The sequence below is a fragment of the Camelina sativa genome, chromosome 11, assembly GCF_000633955.1.
Source record: "Camelina sativa cultivar DH55 chromosome 11, Cs, whole genome shotgun sequence".
NCBI classification, from domain to species: domain Eukaryota; kingdom Viridiplantae; phylum Streptophyta; class Magnoliopsida; order Brassicales; family Brassicaceae; genus Camelina; species Camelina sativa.
The window spans coordinates 39,954,765-39,975,692 of record NC_025695.1 but is presented as its reverse complement, the minus strand read 5'-3'; the positions used below and the strand labels follow the sequence as shown (position 1 = coordinate 39,975,692).

The 20,928-nt window shown below is 35.1% G+C and overlaps 3 protein-coding genes across 5 annotated transcripts; 1 reads left to right on the top strand and 2 right to left on the bottom strand.

Moving 5' to 3' along the window:
• Positions 313 to 2,263, bottom strand: LOC104725666 (hypersensitive-induced response protein 4). Its single transcript, XM_010444363.2, has 5 exons — positions 2,069 to 2,263; positions 1,827 to 1,947; positions 1,645 to 1,736; positions 1,097 to 1,193; positions 313 to 920 (listed from the first exon to the last, which is right to left on the bottom strand). Exons 1-5 carry the CDS (start codon positions 2,261 to 2,263, stop codon positions 550 to 552), a joined length of 876 nt encoding a protein of 291 aa, XP_010442665.1. The 3' UTR covers positions 313 to 549.
• On the bottom strand, positions 3,981 to 7,919 carry LOC104725665 (probable leucine-rich repeat receptor-like protein kinase At2g33170). Of its 3 annotated transcripts, none has more exons than XM_019231483.1 (5): positions 7,286 to 7,919; positions 6,427 to 6,687; positions 5,459 to 6,322; positions 5,034 to 5,375; positions 3,981 to 4,277 (listed from the first exon to the last, which is right to left on the bottom strand). In XM_019231483.1, the coding sequence occupies exons 1-5, from the start codon at positions 7,725 to 7,727 to the stop codon at positions 4,138 to 4,140; spliced, it is 2,049 nt and encodes a 682-aa protein (XP_019087028.1). In that variant the 5' UTR covers positions 7,728 to 7,919; the 3' UTR covers positions 3,981 to 4,137. The 3 variants fall into 3 exon arrangements, with proteins under 3 accessions (XP_019087028.1, XP_010442662.1, XP_010442663.1); XM_010444360.2 differs by lacking the exon at positions 5,034 to 5,375 and adding an exon at positions 4,703 to 4,978 and having other exon boundaries at positions 3,981 to 4,619; positions 5,735 to 6,322; XM_010444361.2 differs by lacking the exon at positions 5,034 to 5,375 and having other exon boundaries at positions 3,981 to 4,619.
• Positions 16,024 to 17,431, top strand: LOC104725664 (protein EXORDIUM-like 3). The gene has a single exon (XM_010444359.2). It carries the CDS (start codon positions 16,146 to 16,148, stop codon positions 17,157 to 17,159), a length of 1,014 nt encoding a protein of 337 aa, XP_010442661.1. The 5' UTR covers positions 16,024 to 16,145; the 3' UTR covers positions 17,160 to 17,431.

Below are 20,928 nucleotides of genomic sequence, written 5' to 3'. Positions count from 1 at the left end.
ATTTCAGAACCGTATCAAGGAGGGAAGAGGAGATCGTTCCATAGATCCACATTTTGACAAGACCGTCACACTCTTTCCAAGCTGTGTCTTGAGGATTTGCAGGAGCCGAGGTTCCATCGAGATGACCAGCGACATTGTATAGCATCCAGAAGAAAGTGGTTCAAGATCAACAAGTTGATTTCTTAAAGAGTTCCAGCTTTGATCCAATCTTTCGATGGGGATGTATGTAAGATTCCCCGAATGAACAACTAATAATTCTTTTGTGGTCAGGTATTATAAGAACGAGCATGACTCAAACAAGAAAAACACAAATAATTAAAACCCACATATGGCCCCCGTCGGCTCAACTTTCTTATGTTCCTCTTCATAAGAATTCAAGTATTTTGGGTTATTATATATACTGTAATAACAATAATACCACCATAAAAACCATAAAAAATAAAGAGAGGCAAAATCCAACAAATTCACACTGGTATAACATAAATTAAACCATACTCTAAGAAAGGCAAAGAAACAAACTCAATTCACAACCCCAAAGTGAATCTTCCTCTAGACTTCGCTAACCTGAGCACTAGCCGCCTCCATCATACCATTGCGTATCTGGTCACTGATGTCCCTCACATGTCCTGGTCCGTGAGGAAGAAACACTGTTGTGTTCTTTGACGAATTTCCAAGGTCTCTTATAGTGTCAAAGTACTGTGTGATCATGATCAAGTCCATCACTTCTTTGGCTGATGTGCCTTCTACTTTGTCAGAGAAGTTCAATATGTTCTCCCTCAATCCGTCTGTGATTGCTTGCCTCTGTCTAGCCACTCCGACACCACCTAAGTATTTGGCTTCCGCTTCTGCTTCAGCTCTCTTCACTTGGAGAATCTTCTCTGCTTCTCCTTTGTAAACACTCGCGAGCTGGAGCCTTTGGGCTGCATTTAAGTATTTGAGAAACAAAATAAAACGCAAGTCAACAAACTGTAAATTAACATCACATGAAGTCTTGACAAAACATACTAATAGAGAGTCATATAATCATATAAAGTATAAATGTTTCTGCTTCAATGTGTAGCGGAAACATTTTCCCCGGAGAAGGTCTAAATTTTACCTGCATTGATTTCGTTCATTGCCTTGCGCACAGAAGGATCAGGAAGGATGTCAACCATTAGAATGTGCTCAATGCTGTATCCATAAGCACCCATCACCTGCAGAAAAAATTCCAATCATGACCATTACAGAACTCTTCACCAGTCCCAAAAGTAGGAATATTTGTTATTATTTTTCTAGTTTTCTCTATGCAATACACACATATCTATGATAACACTTTATAAGGCTCAAAATTCACCCACTAATTAGCTCAAATGCAGAATCACGACAAAACATCAAGAATCTCACACAACTGATACCTATATTACCATGAACAAAGAGTCTCAAACAGAACCAAATATACACTAAATCTTGTAACTAAAAGTCTAAAACATGTCTACCTGAATAGCACTTACTCAAGGCTCAGATTCATCCATTAGGCTCAGTATATTCAGGATCACGATAAAACATCAAGAATCTCACAAAATGATATCTTCTATCTTATTATGAACAAACAGTCTCTAAGCATACACAAATGAATGAGATAATTAAAGAAACAACGAGTTATACCTTCTCAAGCTCCTCAAGAACAGACTTGGCAACTTCACCCTTTTGTTCAAAAAGAGCATCTAGCGTCATCATTGGGACCAAAGCTCTAACCACTATGATTCAAAAAACAAACATACAAATCAAGAATCAAAAACAAAAAAAAAAACCAAATCTTTACAGAGAAGTAGAGAAAAAAAAAGTACCATCAAAGACATAAGCTTGGATCTGCTCTCTAGGGTTTTGAAGCTCATAAAACGCATCATCAGCACTAGCTTTCACTACACGGTACTGAATCGAACAAACCAGCTGCACAAACACATTATCCTACAACAACAAACCAAAAACACAAACCTAATTCAACATGAAATTTTTACAATAATAATACATAACAAACCAAAAATTCCCAAAGATCAAAACAAAAGTAAGTGATCACAATTCACAAAACCTTAGTTTTGGTTTCAATCTTGACATCAAGAGAGTTGATCCTAGTGGATAAAACTCCGGCGAGCCATTGACCAGCGAGAGGGTTAAAGAAATGACAACCTGGCTCAGCTATATGCTCGAATCGACCCCAACGTTCAACCACACCAACGCTCGCTTGATCAATACAACCACCGAGGATACAATACGTGTTCCCCATCTCTACGCGTCACTCTAAACAAAAAAAAAGCTTTTCAAGAAGAAGAAGAAGAAGAACAAATCTTGTTTATAAATCTGTGATCAAAGTCTTTTATTTAGATAACCGTACGATCAAGCGGTTTAGGAGAACTTGGACGGTTAGGATACGTCACCTATTTCTTCCTTTTTTAGATATTTTCGTATAATCCTTTTTTGACCAAGGAAAAAAGTATTTGTGTAATTTGATATTTTCTCTCCTAAAGCCAATTTTTTATGTTGTTGACAAAAAAAAAAAAAAAATTAAAATTATTTTATTTTTATATTTTATATAACGGATTCACAGATGTAAATTTTATTGGCTTTATAATTTTATATCCAGATCTAGATCCAATTTGTGACTTTATGAATTTGATATTGATTCATTCTCAATATCAAAAATAAAAATGTAATTAGAAGTTTATTATAACATTTAATCATAATAACACTGAAAATTAATCTGAATATTACAGGTTTTTAAATTTTAACTACCCATCAATTATAATATACATATACATATTATTAACTCTTTAAACTTTAAATATTAAGAATACTTAAACTTAAATGTATAAAATATTAAAATATGTCTAAATGTTACTAGTTGTAATATTTGATATTTATATATATATATATATATATATATATATATATATATATGCATCAAGATTTCTACAGTTTGGCAAATTGGATAGAGTACCATGTATACTTTTTTAATTACCAGTAGTCATCGTGGAAGTCTTTATCGAAGAGAATATCTCAACGACATGAATTAAAAAAAATCAATAAAAATAATAACTACCGTTAGATACTAAAATTTTAGGTTGGATTGATATAAAATTTGGGAATTTTTAATTTTTTTTTTTACTTTTGGCAATATTCCATTGATATATAGATAATAAGCTTCCTTATCGATCCAAAAATTGATTTCATATTTTATGCAGTATTTCATATTTTTTTATCATTATAATGCTACTATTTTTTAGTGTGTATGTTTTTCATGTATTTTAAAGTTTTTTAATATGTATTATTTTGTAAAATCACATGAAATTATAATTTTTTTGCATATTTATAAAGTATAATTTTTAAAACTTAACTTTTAAAACTTAAAGATGTTAAGTTTATCTTACAAAAGGAGAAATATCCAACAACAAAAAAAAGTCTATTTTTTGTTAATTAATTTTATAGTTTAATATGTCACTAACAATAATTTTGTTTTCCAATTAGAGGATTAGAGAAGACTTTTGGAGTAGCCTTTAGTGTATTAGCATGACCCACCACAATTGACAAAGTTATTATATAACTATGAGTCAAACCATCGATCAATATATATCAAAGTTATTATAAGTTCTGTCTATGAGTCAAACCATCGATCATTGATCAGTATATATCACTTATCAAATAATCATGTTAGAAATATTGCGGTGAATATGTAAGGTGATTTTAAGAACTTTTGCTGGACGAATTTAGCCCATTGGTTTCCGTTTTTTTTCCTCTGAACATATTCGTTGAGTTTTATTTATGGTGACAATACTGTAATTAGATTTTGAAATGTAATTAAAAAGATTTTGTTCCATAAATATGTGGAAGAAGGAGTTATAAGTTATTTAGGAGTTTATTACACGAAGTACCATAATTATCTTCAATCTACTGGTCTTTTTTGCAGTTAATGTAATTGTCTTCGACTTCTTCTAAGGCTGAAGAACTTAACAGAACAAATCATACCAACACATCGAACAGTTTTAAACGTCACTGGGAAAGGGAACAAGCACATTTTCTTAATCCTAAACAACAAGAAAAAGTGACTAACAAACCCTTTCTTGATTCCTAAGGTACATCACAAATTGGTTACAAGGAGAGTTCTCAAAGACAGCTACTACAGTTCCCGAGCTCATGAACAACAGCTTCCACGGATGGTCTTTCAATGGGAGATTCATGAGTGCATAGCCACGCGATTCTAGCTAGCTTTGTGGCTTCGTATTCAAAGAACCTTCCTTGAAGATTTGGATCGATGTAATCATTGAACCTACAAGCTTCAGTTCCAAGCTTAACAAGATGCCTAACCTTCTGTTTCCCAGAGATGATCTGAAACACAAGAACCCCGAAAGCGTAGACATCGGTTTTCTCGGTGAAACGTCCTGTTGTGATGTATTCTGGAGCGAGATAGCCCATTGCTGCACTGTCTTTGAGTGCAGAGAAGACAATGTCGTTTGTCAGAAGCGTGTGGAGACCTGAGTTTGAGAGCAGTGGATTGTATCGTTGGTCGATTAGAACCTTCTCCGCTGAGATGTTTTGATGAACTAATGCGGGTTTGCTTCCTTTGTATGAATGTAGATAAGAAATCCCTAAATACAAACATGAAACGCATAAACAAACAAACAAAATCAAGTGGAGGGAAGGAATCAAGAACACTAAGAAATTGGCTTACCTTTTGCGATGCCTTTGGCTATGGAGACTCTTGTGGACCAATCAAGAACATGTGTATCACCATCTTTGAGATCAAGATAGCTCAGTAGATTACCATTGGGAGCAAAATCATAGATGATAAAGCATTCTCCACGGCCTCTTGAACAGCAGAAACCTCTAAGTCTTGCCAAGTTTTCATGTTTCAGAGACGTCAACATGGTGAGCCCTTTCAAGAACTCAGGTTCTTCGGATTTGCAACTGGTTTTACTCAACCGTTTGATCGCCACAGCAGAGCCATCTCTCAAGATTCCTTTGTAAGTCGCTGAGAAGTTGCTTTTTNCTTCCTTGAAGATTTGGATCGATGTAATCATTGAACCTACAAGCTTCAGTTCCAAGCTTAACAAGATGCCTAACCTTCTGTTTCCCAGAGATGATCTGAAACACAAGAACCCCGAAAGCGTAGACATCGGTTTTCTCGGTGAAACGTCCTGTTGTGATGTATTCTGGAGCGAGATAGCCCATTGCTGCACTGTCTTTGAGTGCAGAGAAGACAATGTCGTTTGTCAGAAGCGTGTGGAGACCTGAGTTTGAGAGCAGTGGATTGTATCGTTGGTCGATTAGAACCTTCTCCGCTGAGATGTTTTGATGAACTAATGCGGGTTTGCTTCCTTTGTATGAATGTAGATAAGAAATCCCTAAATACAAACATGAAACGCATAAACAAACAAACAAAATCAAGTGGAGGGAAGGAATCAAGAACACTAAGAAATTGGCTTACCTTTTGCGATGCCTTTGGCTATGGAGACTCTTGTGGACCAATCAAGAACATGTGTATCACCATCTTTGAGATCAAGATAGCTCAGTAGATTACCATTGGGAGCAAAATCATAGATGATAAAGCATTCTCCACGGCCTCTTGAACAGCAGAAACCTCTAAGTCTTGCCAAGTTTTCATGTTTCAGAGACGTCAACATGGTGAGCCCTTTCAAGAACTCAGGTTCTTCGGATTTGCAACTGGTTTTACTCAACCGTTTGATCGCCACAGCAGAGCCATCTCTCAAGATTCCTTTGTAAGTCGCTGAGAAGTTGCTTTTTCCAAGCAAATTCACTTCTGAGAAATACTGTGTAGCGGTTTCAACCTCTTCAAGATTGAATCTAAAGCTCTGGATAACTTCTTGAGCAAAGACACTGAGGTTCCTATTGTCTGAAAGTGGATCCCAACCATGGGTATATTCAAGACTAGCTAATGGAGAACCACTGTTCTTCCTAAAGCCTCCTCTTACGGAGTTGTTGGGCCTGGTGTCCGACATTTCATAAGAGGTTGAAAGCTTCTGTTTGCGTCTACGATAATGCGTGAACAAGAGGATGCTAACAGCAGACAAGGCAATGGTCGAGACAACCAAACCAATAAGGATTGCACCTTGGTGAGATTTTGGAGGAGCATTACAGTTTGTTCCATTACAAGGTAACCGGAGAGTAGCTGATTGCGGTATATCTCGGGATGGAACATCGGTCACAGTTGCACCGAATGGCTTGGCTCCAACATGAGCGGTGCCATTGCAAGAATTCAAAGAGGGGAACTCAGCTCCACATAACCCCAAGTTGTTATCAAAAGCAAAACCTTCATTAAGTCTCTTCAGTACTGTCAAATTGGTGCAAAGGAAACATAAACCACAATGAGAAACACTACACAAATAAAATAAGTCTTAACATATACATAACTAATGAGGGAATCAGTTGTCTTACCAGGAGGTACACTGCCAGTGAGAGAGTTGTTGCGGATGTCGAGAACTCGAAGCAGAGGAGGGTTAGCTAACTTGCCAGGTACAGAACCAAACAAGTGATTGTAGCTCAAATCTAGCCGCTCTAGAGCACTTAAATCCCCTATACTCGCGGGTATAGCTCCCGTGAGTTTGTTAGATTGAAGAGCAAGAACACTGAGCTTGCTCAGTGAACCAAGCTCCCTTGGAATGCTTCCTGTCAAATTGTTGTAACAGAGCTGCAAAACTACACAACAATAGAGAACAGATCAGCTTAGCAATACCAGAAACATAGTTTTGTCTTACTTTCTACATCCGTTAACTTAGAATTGAATTCTAGAATTTGGTCCTACTACTAATTCAAACTCAAATTTAAAGCTTTTTGGAGTAATTGAATCAATGATCTAATTGAACAATAATTAAATCAAGAGAAGTACAAGTATCTTCAATTCAAGGCCATGTTATGTTGGGACCAGTAAGCAAATAATGGTTCCAATTCAAAGTTCGTAGTATCTTTTAAAGTGAGCAATAAATTTATTGACTATTCTTCATTAGAGGAAAATTACAAAAAAAAAGAATCCTATCAAAAAGACATGAAAATGACGTTTTCGAAGACAGATCATAAAAAAGCATTAAAGTTCATCTACCATTTCAAAACTTATTCAATACTTATCAGAGATACTAGTGAAGTAAGTAACTAAAAAGTAAAAAAACCCTTAAACAAGGAGCTCGGATTTCTAGATTTCAGTACTTTGCACAAACCAAAGATCTAACATTGCTAAATAGTACTACAGGTTTTAATTTTAATCGATGATTATGATTAAAGTTAAATAAAAAAAACTAACCTTGCAAGCCTTGCATCTTCCCAAAGTTTGGAGGAATCTCACCGGAGAGGTTATTAACATTGAGATAAAGATCCGTAAGCTCCGACAAGTTACCAAGTTCTCTAGGGATATCTCCGACAAGAGCATTGTAATGCAAGAACAAACCAGTCAAATGTTTGAGCTTCGCAATGTTCGGAGAGATTTTACCAGACAAGCCTTTCCCTTGTAGAGAAATGTTAGAAACTTGTCCTTTCCAATCACAACCAACGCCTTCAAAGTCTTTACATAGATCTCCACGAATGCTCCATGAAGCTAAGTGTTTGTCTTCTGGGTCAAGCTCTGTTTTAACCTCCATCAATGTCTGTAACTCGTCGGTGGTGGGCTCTGCTCCGATTAGGCTACTGAAGTAAACGAAGAGAAGTGGGAGGAGTAGAAGATGAAGCAGCATTTGTGTCGCCGTCATTTTAATTTTTCTTTCTAGGGTTTGGGTTTTGAGCTCGAGTGTATGGTGAAGCTTGAAGAAGCTTAAAGGGAGATGAGAAAGAATTAAACTTTTTTTTTTTTTATCTCTTCTCTTTCATCGCTGGCTTTTTAAAGTTTCAGTTTTTCAAGGAGAGGAGAGAGATGATAAAGACACAGAGATGTCGCATGCTTTTGTTTCCATTCAGACAAAAGAGTTAAAAAAAGGAGTGTTTGTGTTCTTGTTTTTAAAGATCCAGAGATAGATTAAAGCTGATCGTCGGATCTTGTTGTTATTGATGTAAACCGTTGGATCTCTTTAGAATGTTTTTAGTTATGGTAAGTTAGTTTGTATGATATCTTTCTTTCGTTCGTCTTGATCCACTCTGACGGAGGCATGCATGTTCTATTTGTTTTCTTTTTTTTTGGTTTATGCATATATTTCAAATTCTATTTCTGTTTTTCTTTGGGACAAAATTCAAATTCTGTAATATTTAGTACACTCTTTAACTAAAACTTGTTTTCCATTTTTTTTTGGTAGCTAAACAAAAAAAATTTTGGTCAAAACAAAAAAGATATTTCTTCTATCACTAATCTAATACAATCAAGGCTAAAGTACTCATAAGTATTCTCATTCAAAAGTCATTCTGTTTAAGATAATTTATTAAACTTTTATTGAAAATATAATTGTAACTTAATTGTTGATGTAATTCGGATTATTAACGGTAGAAGAAACAATAGATGTGATCTGATTGAAAAATCTAATCACTGTATTTATTAATTACCAAAAACCTTTTTCTTGTCAGAGTTGTGATAAATTATAGAAAATAAATATATGGGTCTTAAATTTGGTTTCTGATTTTTTGGTCCCGATTTTCTTTTACTTTCAAATTTCAATCATAGTTCATTCATCCCTTAATAAAAAAAAAGTCCCTATTTTCGAATTATAAATTATTTTAAACACTAGTATAATTAAAGGAAAGATTTATAAATGCTCAAGGATCTGATTTTTTTATGTAAAAACTGTAATGTATTTGTTTTATGTTTTAGAAACTAATGCCATTAATAATCAAAATTAATGCTGAAAATTCACAAAAGTATCATTACTTTATTTCCTTTAATATTTTCGCAAATCATAAAAGTAGTAATAAACGATTAGACTAATTCGAATCATGTTCTCCAAATTGGGCTTTAAACAACATTGCGTGAAGCGAGAGTAATAAAATTGGGCTCTAGTAAAATGATAAAGGCCCAAAACACATTGTTTCTGCGTCAGAATTGTTATTGAGCACTAGGTAAGAATCCTTGTCATGCTATGCATGCATATTTGAAACTTAATTTTTAAAATTTATGTATAATCTGATTAATAGTAGATAATTTATACATACATTTATTTTTCAAATTTTATCATTGGATCTCCTTGATATACTCGTGTGATCGTTTTGGGTTTATAACTTGATGTTGTTTTGTTTTGAAAAAAAAATATGAATCTATATCAAAGTTTACTTATTTATTGAAGATATACAAATTTTTGGGTTGATGATTTCTTCGAATAAGATGTATTCAGAATATAAACAAGATTTTCATAGTAAAATGGACTAGTAATCTGTTTGCAAGAGGCAAGAGCTATATTATGTCGAAAAGATCTCCTGAAATATTTGTCTACTCACGTCACTCAAACTTCTCAAACCAGAGTGAAAAATAAAGGAAAGTCGAGAGAAAAATCGGGCGAGTGAATCCCACGCGCGGCGATTTTTCTCTTTCAAAAGCTTCCTTCTTCTGATCACAACCTCGTGCACCGACGCCGGATCCTCCATCAATTCTGGTGGCGGTGAGGACCCTCCAGTCCATGGTTCTTCATTCGTGACTTGTTGCATCATCCTGGCGAAGCTGTTGGACGAAATCAAGGGAGCGGTGGAGAGGAGAAGCATCCGCGAGACGCTGACGGTAAAGAACTCTACTGGAGGTGTTGCTACGCGGAGCGGAAGAGGGAGATTCACGGCGAAAAACGAGAGAAGAGGGTAGATAGATCTGGAGATCGGAGATTCTGGAGGTCTCACCGGATTGGTTATGACAGGGAAGTAATCTCCGATCTAGTGAAGCTAAGCTACCGTCGACGGTCCTCTTATCTACTCCCTGCTGCCTCTCTCTCTCTCACGACTGAGCATGGATCCTCCACGACAAATGNTTTTTTATGTAAAAACTGTAATGTATTTGTTTTATGTTTTAGAAACTAATGCCATTAATAATCAAAATTAATGCTGAAAATTCACAAAAGTATCATTACTTTATTTCCTTTAATATTTTCGCAAATCATAAAAGTAGTAATAAACGATTAGACTAATTCGAATCATGTTCTCCAAATTGGGCTTTAAACAACATTGCGTGAAGCGAGAGTAATAAAATTGGGCTCTAGTAAAATGATAAAGGCCCAAAACACATTGTTTCTGCGTCAGAATTGTTATTGAGCACTAGGTAAGAATCCTTGTCATGCTATGCATGCATATTTGAAACTTAATTTTTAAAATTTATGTATAATCTGATTAATAGTAGATAATTTATACATACATTTATTTTTCAAATTTTATCATTGGATCTCCTTGATATACTCGTGTGATCGTTTTGGGTTTATAACTTGATGTTGTTTTGTTTTGAAAAAAAAATATGAATCTATATCAAAGTTTACTTATTTATTGAAGATATACAAATTTTTGGGTTGATGATTTCTTCGAATAAGATGTATTCAGAATATAAACAAGATTTTCATAGTAAAATGGACTAGTAATCTGTTTGCAAGAGGCAAGAGCTATATTATGTCGAAAAGATCTCCTGAAATATTTGTCTACTCACGTCACTCAAACTTCTCAAACCAGAGTGAAAAATAAAGGAAAGTCGAGAGAAAAATCGGGCGAGTGAATCCCACGCGCGGCGATTTTTCTCTTTCAAAAGCTTCCTTCTTCTGATCACAACCTCGTGCACCGACGCCGGATCCTCCATCAATTCTGGTGGCGGTGAGGACCCTCCAGTCCATGGTTCTTCATTCGTGACTTGTTGCATCATCCTGGCGAAGCTGTTGGACGAAATCAAGGGAGCGGTGGAGAGGAGAAGCATCCGCGAGACGCTGACGGTAAAGAACTCTACTGGAGGTGTTGCTACGCGGAGCGGAAGAGGGAGATTCACGGCGAAAAACGAGAGAAGAGGGTAGATAGATCTGGAGATCGGAGATTCTGGAGGTCTCACCGGATTGGTTATGACAGGGAAGTAATCTCCGATCTAGTGAAGCTAAGCTNCACCGTCGACGATCCTCTTATCTACTCCCTGCTGCCTCTCTCTCTCTCTCACGACTGAGCATGGATCCTCCACGACAAATGACAGATTGGATCTCTTCCTCCTTCTCAAAACGGTTCTACGGTGGCGGGATGGCAAACGGATTTTGGATCACCATCTCCGTTCGGTTACCGTCGTCCAGGCTCGCCAGAGGTCCTGTTCCGATCGAATATCCGCAATTATGGATGGCGGCTGCAAAACGAGTTCTTCGTTTGTAGATTAGGGTTTCACGTAGTGCCGGTTTAATCCGGTTGTTGTAACCCGGTCGGTTTTGTTTTTCCAACGGTTTAGTCCGATTTGATGTAAACGAATTGGACACTTTGGGATTTCTGTATGGGCCTACTCCGAAAATAGTCCACCGAACATTATATTTTTATAATAGAATACCTTTTAACAAAAAAAAATATTTGTCTACTCGTGGTTTATAAATATAAATGGTACTACGTACATTATCTATTTTCAATTGGTTGGGCAAACAAAAATTAAATTGTTTGTGGTTTCATTCGTTTTCACCGAAGCTGTGTAAATAAATCACTCATGTGGGTCACGCCTCTGTCACCTTAAATTATTGATCCCAACATTTACGACATAAAAGTTCAAAATAAGCAAATACATACAAATTAAATCTCGACTCTTGAGTGAAAAATATTGATAGCAAATACAAAAGGTCCAAACAGCAAAACTCACAATATATTTATTCACCGTATCTACACGATTTTTACATAGATATTTTTATGTGGGCATGAGTAGGTCCAGTGCCGGCCCACTCCTAAAGCAGGCAAAGCACCTGCTTTAGGCCACATGATATATTAAAACTTTTAGCAACACATGTTTGAGAGATTAGGCATGGATTCAAGCCTTCAACTCTGCTGGTTCATTTACATTTTTTTTTTCTTTTTCTTTTGTTTTTTATTTACAGGTTTTGGTTTTGGTTTTTTTTTTGTTGGAATAGTCTAAAATTTTTTAAAAATTATTTATTACTTTTTGGTTTTTAACATTAAAATCTACAAAAATTTGAATTCACTTGATTACAAGATATTATAATATTCAAACAAAACTAAAATTTTATACAAGAACATCAAAATTACTTTTTCTCCTTAATTTTTATTTTATTATAATAATACATTATTACCAACTATTTTTCATTAGCAATGATGTCTACTGAGTATTTGCTATAATAAAAGTTACAATATTTAAATTTTAGTTATTTCATTTTTTTCATGTTTTTAATTATATTTTAGCATTGTAGTAAAAAAATATTAATTTTATATAATAAAATAAAATTATTTTTCTATGCTTTAAGCCACCAAAATTTAAGACCCGGCTCTGAGTAGGTCTCTCTTGTCACACAATAGCTAAAATGATGTCATTTTGAAGATTGGTAAAAACGGATGAATATTAATTTTTCCAGACCTGAATACTAGTAATAGTCTAAATGTTGACATATGAACTATATAAATCTTTTGACAAACAAAGAAAAAAGAACTATATAAATCTCTGAAAAAAACATTGTACAAAAACCTAGTCCACGAATGTGAAAACGTGAAAAGAAAAATCTCATTGTCAAGAAAGTCAATTGGTAAATTGTACGTTACAAAATAGTTATAAAACACCAACTCTAATGTCTATACAAAATTTTTAATGCACACGACCAAACAAAAAAAAAAGTATCGATGATGGACCGGAGCGTATCCTTGACGCGCTGGAGTTAGGAAAAAAAAAGTCCCGCAAAATTCACGCGACGTCTGTCTCTTTCACACTACGATGACGTGTCAATAAGAAAACAAGGAGTCAACACTGTGCCAGGTCAGCGTATAAATCCACATATATGCCAGGTGTCGTCAGTAGTTGTCCTTCTGTGTCACCGTAACGTCAGTGTAAAGCCAAGTAAAAGTGAGACCCCCTCAGTGGACCAATTTTGAGCACAGAGCTTTCAATCTCAGCTGTACCATTCTTTTTTACTGCTTTGCTGACTATATTTATTCGGATTTTTATAGAGAAACTCTCCCATTTTACAAAGGAAATACTGATAATAATTTGTTTATTTACTTTTACTTGAATTTTTATACACAACTCCCCCCCCCCCCCATTTTACAAAATAAAATAAACAATAATTTTAAGTTTTTTTTCTTTTCTAGATTTAAAAATAAAAAGTAGAGTAAAAAGTGTTCACATCAATAAACATTGACAAGAGAGCCGCGCAATTCGCTCCGCGATTGAGACGGGGCCCATTCCTCCTTATCCTTCCCAGGTTTTGTTTTATTTTATTTTATTTTTTCTATTTTTCGCTCATATTTATTTTGGATAATATTTTACATAAAATTTTCAAAAGATAAAAGTCGATGTTTTTTTTGTTCGTAGATTTTAGTGGAATATGCTGAAGAGGACAAACGAACAGCTAATATCCGATTTTTAAAATGTCTTTTTGGGTTATCGGAATATATACTGTATGTTTTTTTCCTGTTTTGTGATGGTTTTTATAATGGTGAAACTAGTAGTAAAATATAAAAAACGAAATTCTAAATATTCTCATCGGAAACTTCATATGCGAATTACGGCACTTATGGGATACAGTGATCCACACCATCACCACCTCGTATATAGTAGCATCCGTGCTCATGTGTCCCTAATTTTTTAACTCTTCTTTTTTTTGTTCTTTTATGTAACTAACGTAGAAAATTCTGACGTTTATTTATTATAATTAAGCAAATTGGAATAATATATATGGTGTAGAAATCGTGGTTAGGTTTTCTAGCTAGCTTACTTGTTCCCAAATTTTCTCCTACCATAGTGCATTATTGAGATTTATAATATAATTGATCTCTGAACTTGTAGTCGTGGACATTTGGTATCTACGTAAAACCACAAGTCTAGATAGGTGCTTGCTTTTGTTGTTAGGGTTCAAGACTTTCAGGTTAACTATGATATTGAGTTAATGGATGGTATATCTTCTTGTATAGTATTGTGAAACATATAGGTGACTAAATCAATTTTATCTTTATTTATTTTCTTAATTTATCGTATATATTACAAGGTACTATATTGTTGATGGTAACTCTTAAAATAAAATTAGCTAAAACCAAAAAAAATGCTTCATAAATTTGGATCATAGCTGCCTACTTGTTTGGGTGACAGGATTTTCAATCTTGCATACTATTGCTGATAGCGATAACGAATTTTTTTTAAAAAAGCTATTAAAAAAAATAAAAAATAAACGGAATTAATTTATGTTTAAAAACAAAAATGTTTTCAAGCTAGCCATTTCATGCAACTACAAAAGCAAAAGTATTAGAAAGCAGCTTTGAGAGTGATATATGATCCACAACTAGGGAAAATTAACTATATATATTCAAGCTTAGGTATATTGTTTAACTCGGTTTCAACTAATTTAATTAAGGTCATTCTCTCAATGATCCGGTGTTGATTAGTCATTTATCTAGTAACATTAACCATGTTCCGAAGCCTGTCATTACTTAACGTCCGATCAACTTCATATCAGGACGACTGAAAACACTCCATGCGACATTCACATAAAAGTACTATCGTTGGTGATGACACGATACAATCGCCACGAGTAACAGAACTGCTATCATACCAAAGTTTGAGTTGAAAATTTTAAATATATCGCCTTATCTTCAAGCCTAATTTGATGTGTCATTGACTTCTTCAAAGAACATTGTCGCAGCGATATATATAGTATTATTTAGATGGAAAAGAATATAGAGTAATCTTGAAAACACAAAACATCTTTTTGGGTATTAAAAACAAAAAGCCAATTTAGTGATTAGTGGTTTTACACCATCTCCAATAGTTTTTTTTCTTTTATAATAGAGGATTTTTATAATAGAGGTGAGTTTTACTCCAATAATCTTCTATTCTCAGCTCTAAAATAGAGATTTGTTATTTTTTTCTCTATTTATAGAGAATCTTTTGTAAAAGAAAAATAAGGTTCTTTTGTAAATAGAGGAAAAAAATAGCAATTTCTATTTTAAAAGTGAAAATAGAGGATAATTGACGTAAAAATCTCTTAAACTCACTTCTATTATAAAGTTTCTATATTATAGAGATCGGAGATGTTCTTGTTAGTTCACGACGATATTCCTATTCATTTACTATCCTCTCAAGTTGCCCAAAGACGACAAATAACAAATACACATATCAATTTTTTCTTTTTTAAACACTTACAAAGAGTGTTCTCTTCAAAACTCGTGGTGGTCCCTTTTTTATGTTATATTTTAATATATTAGTAATTCTGAAAAGTGAGGTCCATACCTCAGGAAAAAAAAAATGAGAAATAGTTGAGAGTGAAAATTTCATATTTACCCTTGCAAGAAAACGAATAAGATTTTCCCGCGCAATGGGGAAACCAAAAGAACAACAACGAGGGTTTGATAAATAACGTCAGATGAAAAAACAATCGGACGGCTATTAACGACGCCGCGTGTTATTACTACAGGTCCTACTTGTCCACCTCACTTTTTCCATCTCTCTCATCTGTCCTCCATTACCCCTTTTTTTTTTTTTTTTTTCCTACCCCATTTCTCTATGCACATTCTCTACTCCTTAAATTCTTACAACATTTTGTTTTCTATTATTTTCTCTACTTACACTTTTTTTATAATTTTAATCAAAAATTCCATTTTACCCATTAACAAATCAATTAGTTGAGAGTGATTTATAATTTAATGACGGAAAAAATAAAAGATAAATAAACGTAGGAATATTTTCAGTTTTGATATGGATATTGTAATGAATTAAAACAAAAACTATACAAACTCATACCACAAGAATATTGTGGCTACCAAAAGTAATCTTAGAAGTCCTAAACCTCCAACTAAAACAAACAAATTAAAAAGCTCTATTTTGGGATGAATGAGCCAAAAGCAAATTAGATTTTAATTTTATAACAAATGTAGAAATGAATTAAATAATGCTATATATACACCTCACTTGACACTCCATATCTCTACTCTTCAGACAAGTCGGTCCACCAGTTCAATTTTTCCTCTTTTAATTTTTCTTCATCTTCTCTCATTCATTCCAATTATTATTTACTTTTTTTTCACCCAATCCCTTTAAAAAAAAAAAAAAAAACATGCATTCAGTTCCGGTGATCCTCACCCTCACAGTACTTACGGTGCTCTTAACATCACCGGCGCAAGTTATCGGATACCGTCCATACCCACCTAAAACCAACGGCTCCGATCAAATCTTCGGCTCTTCTAAAAAATTCGAAGGCTCATCAAACCTCGTTCGCCTCCGTTACCACATGGGTCCTGTCCTAACCAACAACATCACCGTCCACCCAATCTGGTACGGCACGTGGCAAAAATCCCAGAAAAAAATCATCCGCGAGTTCATCAACTCTATCTCAGCCGTTGGATCCAAACACCCTTCTGTCTCCGGTTGGTGGAAAACCGTACAGCTTTACACTGACCAAACCGGATCTAACATTACCGGTACGGTTCGTCTCGGCGAGGAAAAAAACGACCGGTTTTATTCTCACGGCAAATCGTTAACCCGGTTATCGATTCAGTCCGTGATCAAATCAGCCGTCGGTTCTAGATATCGGCCGTTGCCGGTTAATCCCAAAAGCGGTTTGTATCTTCTCCTCACCGCCGATGATGTCTACGTCCAAGATTTTTGCGGCCAGGTCTGTGGATTCCACTACTTCACGTTCCCGTCGATCGTCGGATTCACGTTACCGTACGCTTGGGTTGGGAACTCGGCGAAGCTTTGTCCCGGAGTCTGTGCTTATCCGTTCGCCGTACCGGAGTATATACCGGGATTAAAACCGGTTAAATCGCCGAACGGTGATATCGGAGTAGATGGGATGATAAGTGTGATTGCTCACGAGATTGCTGAACTGGCGACGAACCCTTTGGTTAACGCTTGGTACGCAGGACCCGACCCGGTGGCTCCGGTCGAGATAGCGGATCTTTGTGAGGGTATTTATGGAACAGGAGGTGGTGGTTCGTACACAGGACAGATGTTGAACGATCATCGTGGTGCCACGTATAATGTAAATGGGATCCGACGGCGGTATTTGATCCAGTGGTTATGGAGCCACGTGGTTAGTTACTGTACCGGACCCAATGCGCTTGATTAGTAGCGAGAGTGAAGTGAAATGGTTTGGTTTGTGTTTAATTTGTATTTTGGGAAGGGTAATTTTGTCTTTTTGAATATGAGCTCGACGATGTGGGAAAAATATGATCAAGAATGGGATTTGTGTGTCGATGCATTATTAAAAAAATTAGTTAAATGATAGTGTTATTTAAGTTGCTTGATTATGTGAAAAAGAGTCGCATATGTTGCTTACCTTTCTTCTTTTTGTTGAAACAAATCCAGTCTTAATGCGAAATATATCTAAAGGCTTAAGTATGAGTTTATTTCAATTGGGTTGAATTTTGCACGAGTTATCTTAACAAAAGACAAAAGTTATCTTTTTAATTATTAATATAATTGGTTTTCGTTTCGTTAATCATTTCGAAAATTCAGACATTGCATAATGATTGCAAATTTGCAATTATAAACGTTGATTTTAATATTTTGGAAAAAAAAAGTTTTCAAAATGTTCATGATAACTAAACTTATTCCATATTTGAGGATTATGGCTGATCATCCCGGAAAATACTAATTGCAAATGTAATTAGATGAAGAGCACTGTCCGCAAAGACAATAATTAGTATTATTATTATTATTATTTTTTTTTTAAAGACAATAATTAATCTCATAAGTTTTTGTGTTTTTGTTTGTTCTAAAACTACAATCCTTGTGAGAACGCTTATGTTCATCATGCATAGCTCGAAATCCAAATGACATAGTTAGTTGTAAACCATAAACTTAAATTATGTATGTAAATGGGTTTAATGTCAAGATTATGTAAAACTGTTTGGAGCTAGCGCAGAAAGATGTATATATCAATGTCGCATATAGTTTATTGGGTCTATAGTTAAGTAAATATTTATGTGCGGTTTTGGAATTTATTGGGAGATATTTTCTCGAGGCATCATCAAGTTGGAAAAAAGTGTAAGAAAACGAAAACAGAAGACAAGAGGATAAATCATGATATGTAAGGAGATATTTTTTTGAGGAGTGTGAGTGTGAGAAGAAGGGTAGGTGAAAGATCCAAACCTAACATAATTGTCCTTTTAATGTTTGTTTTTTTTTGGATTTTTTTTTTCACCTTAGACAATCCTAACTTATTTACCCTGATTTGAGGCAATCTTATTGTTTACTTTTGTTTTTTACTTTTTTTTTCACAGAGGCAATCTTGTTTTAGAGGTGTCATTTTCATGATTCATCACATTGAAATGATACAAAGAAAAAAACTTACTACAGTTTACAGAGTAGAAGCACCACATAAACTTTTACCACAGTCAGACAAGTTGTCTGAAACACAATTACCATTCTCTCAGTCCAAAGTAAAAGAGAGCAAATTATTCACATGATTAAAGTGTCTTTAATGTATGAAAATGAAATTGGAGAAAAAGATAAAGAGAAAAAAAAAATGTAAAAGGAACTCGTCAAGCAGTTTTTTTCATCATAAGTGTTTTGTTAGTTTTGCTATAAGTATCTAACAATTTTGAGTACATGAAATCATGAATGCATACGTCTGTAATGTAGTCAGTATTTTGCTTATTGCATTCAACGCCGTTACTTTTATTTGAAAGATACATTGATGGTGGTCTTTGAACAGGGACGCTTGTCGCTCTACGTATCGTTACATTGAATTTACAAGTATTGATTAGTTGGTGTGTTACCTGAGCTTAAGGTTGATGCTTTTTTTTTTCTAATAAGAAGTCAAGTTAAAGAACAACAAAAAAAAGAAATGTTGCAATAGTTTACAGTCATAATGTTTTCTAAATCAAAACCAATATAGAAGAAAAAAATCAAAGCCTTGATACAAAAGGGTCAAAGGGAGTAGTAGTAGTAGTAGTGTAGTTGGATGCCAATTTAAGTGAAGAGAGAAGTCTACAACTACAAGTCCGCAAACTTAGACGAGAGACTTTGAAAAGAAGCTACGTATATAGTACTAGTTAATATTACAAATAAACAAAAAACAACAAAAGAAACTTTTTCTAGAAAAAGAAGTGAAGAGAATCAACATCATGCTAATCAAACATCAAAACAATGATAACAAATGAGCAAATCAATAGCACGATGTCTTGATAGTGGGAGCGAGGGACTTAGCGGCGCCTCCTATTAGGGCCCCAATACTTGACTTTCACCTCCAAATTTTGGTGATTCATCATTATTATGTTGTGTTTATATTAGTTATCCCCCCTAAAAGAACTTTTTACTTTTAGAGAGAACAAGAAGACTCGAACTTGTTCATTTTGGTCAAGTATTCTTTGGTTCCGGTCCATTTGTATAACAGACTCTTGTAGCCATGTTTGCTTTTTAGCCTTGGTGTTTAAGAATGTATAAGTAGAGAGGGATTGATAACAAAAACTCGATATTCTTGGAACCGAAACCAAACTGCCCAAGCAGGTTTAGTACTGCATAGACCGGATCTGCCCCTAATATATATGTCCAAAGAGATAAATCGGTACGCCCTACCATGACTGGTCAGGTCAGGTCGGCCCGTGAGCTTTTCTCTGGTATTCATGGCAGCTAGACATAACATTTATGGTTTGACTCTTGATTTTTCATTTTTGTTGAGGATTAAAATGAAAATGGCACCTGAATAACATCAAACTGATTTTAATTTTACATAACCAACTCTCTGCATATACAACGACTAAGGTCAGATCAATACACAAACTCTTCTTTTTGGATCGCATAACCAAAGTGAAAACATCCTTAAGAGTATCCACTGCACTTGCAACACACAGTTTTTGAAACCAATCTCTCTCTATTCATATGATCTAGCTCGAATATTTGTATAGTATCACTCTTGACCCTTCATTTTCTCATTCTGTATGTACTTAAGAACTCCATATGCAGTTGTCCCAGCCACAAATAATACAACCGACGGAGTGAACACTGGATACACATACTTCACAAAAAACTTATCCAACTCTTCGGGGAGGAAACCTGCAGAGCCAAAAACAAACACAAAGGAGTTTTCAACAACTGTGTATCACTATCCCCCCCCTCAATTCTATCTTCTGTGAATTCTATTCTCAACTAATTTATGTATTAGTCGAAAAGGAAAAAAGATGTTTAATCTGGCCGTAACCAAGTAAGATGACAAGCTCGACTATCAGATATAGTCTAAGCACAGAAGTGAGTATATACAGCTGCACTACACACTTAGTTTTCGATACAAGCGAGGCAAGCCTGTCGAGGCAAGTAATGAGCAAACATCACTCTTCTAAGATTCCTTTCAAGACTACTATGAAGAAGCAATGTCAAGTATCTTCTTGATCATTCGTTATATCTCTAGCTAAAATCTCAGATTTTTAACACTTGGCTCAATCACGAAACTAGAATCAGACTATTAAAACGTAAGCTACAACATCACGATAAATTCTCCGGAAAGTTATAGTTCTCAGAATCACCGGAAACCTAATGAATGGTTGTTCTCGGCTAAAGATTCTACAGTCATATGAAAATGCCCAAATTCGTATAATCATCTTCAGCATGCGTGTACCTGAAGCGGCTAGTGTGAGTCCTTCGATGAGGATGACGATACCAAGCCCAAGCCAAGTAAGAAGAAACGCGTTCTCGTTCTGTCTCTGCTCCTCTGCTTTCGCCGCTCCTTCTTCGCTCATAAACACCGGTTTCTCCACCGGAGCACGCCGATTCACCACTCTCTTCCCTTTCCCTTTCTTATTATTCCCAGATGTATCCGCCGCACTCAGTTTCTTAGCCGGAGAACCGAACCCTACGCCGGAAGAGCTTGAAGAATTCTTCGGTTGAGCTGGATCCTC

Bases quoted from the DNA above. Each gene is read 5' to 3' on its own strand.
- LOC104725665 (XM_019231483.1), bottom strand. From the start codon at position 7,727: ATGACGGCGACACAAATGCTGCTTCATCTTCTACTCCTCCCACTTCTC. The intron at 5,376-5,458 runs GTAAGCCAATTT...GTTTGTATTTAG, and splicing joins AGCCAAAGGCATCGCAAAAG to GGATTTCTTATCTACATTCA. The intron at 4,278-5,033 runs ATCTTCAAGGAA...ACATCGATCCAA, and splicing joins CAATGATTACATCGATCCAA to ATCTTCAAGGAAGGTTCTTT.
- LOC104725666 (XM_010444363.2), bottom strand. From the start codon at position 2,263: ATGGGGAACACGTATTGTATCCTCGGTGGTTGTATTGATCAAGCGAGC. The intron at 1,948-2,068 runs GTTTTGTGAATT...TTGTTGTTGTAG, and splicing joins AGATTGAAACCAAAACTAAG to GATAATGTGTTTGTGCAGCT. The intron at 1,194-1,644 runs GTATAACTCGTT...TTTTTTCTGCAG, and splicing joins TTCTTGAGGAGCTTGAGAAG to GTGATGGGTGCTTATGGATA.
- LOC104725664 (XM_010444359.2), top strand. From the start codon at position 16,146: ATGCATTCAGTTCCGGTGATCCTCACCCTCACAGTACTTACGGTGCTC.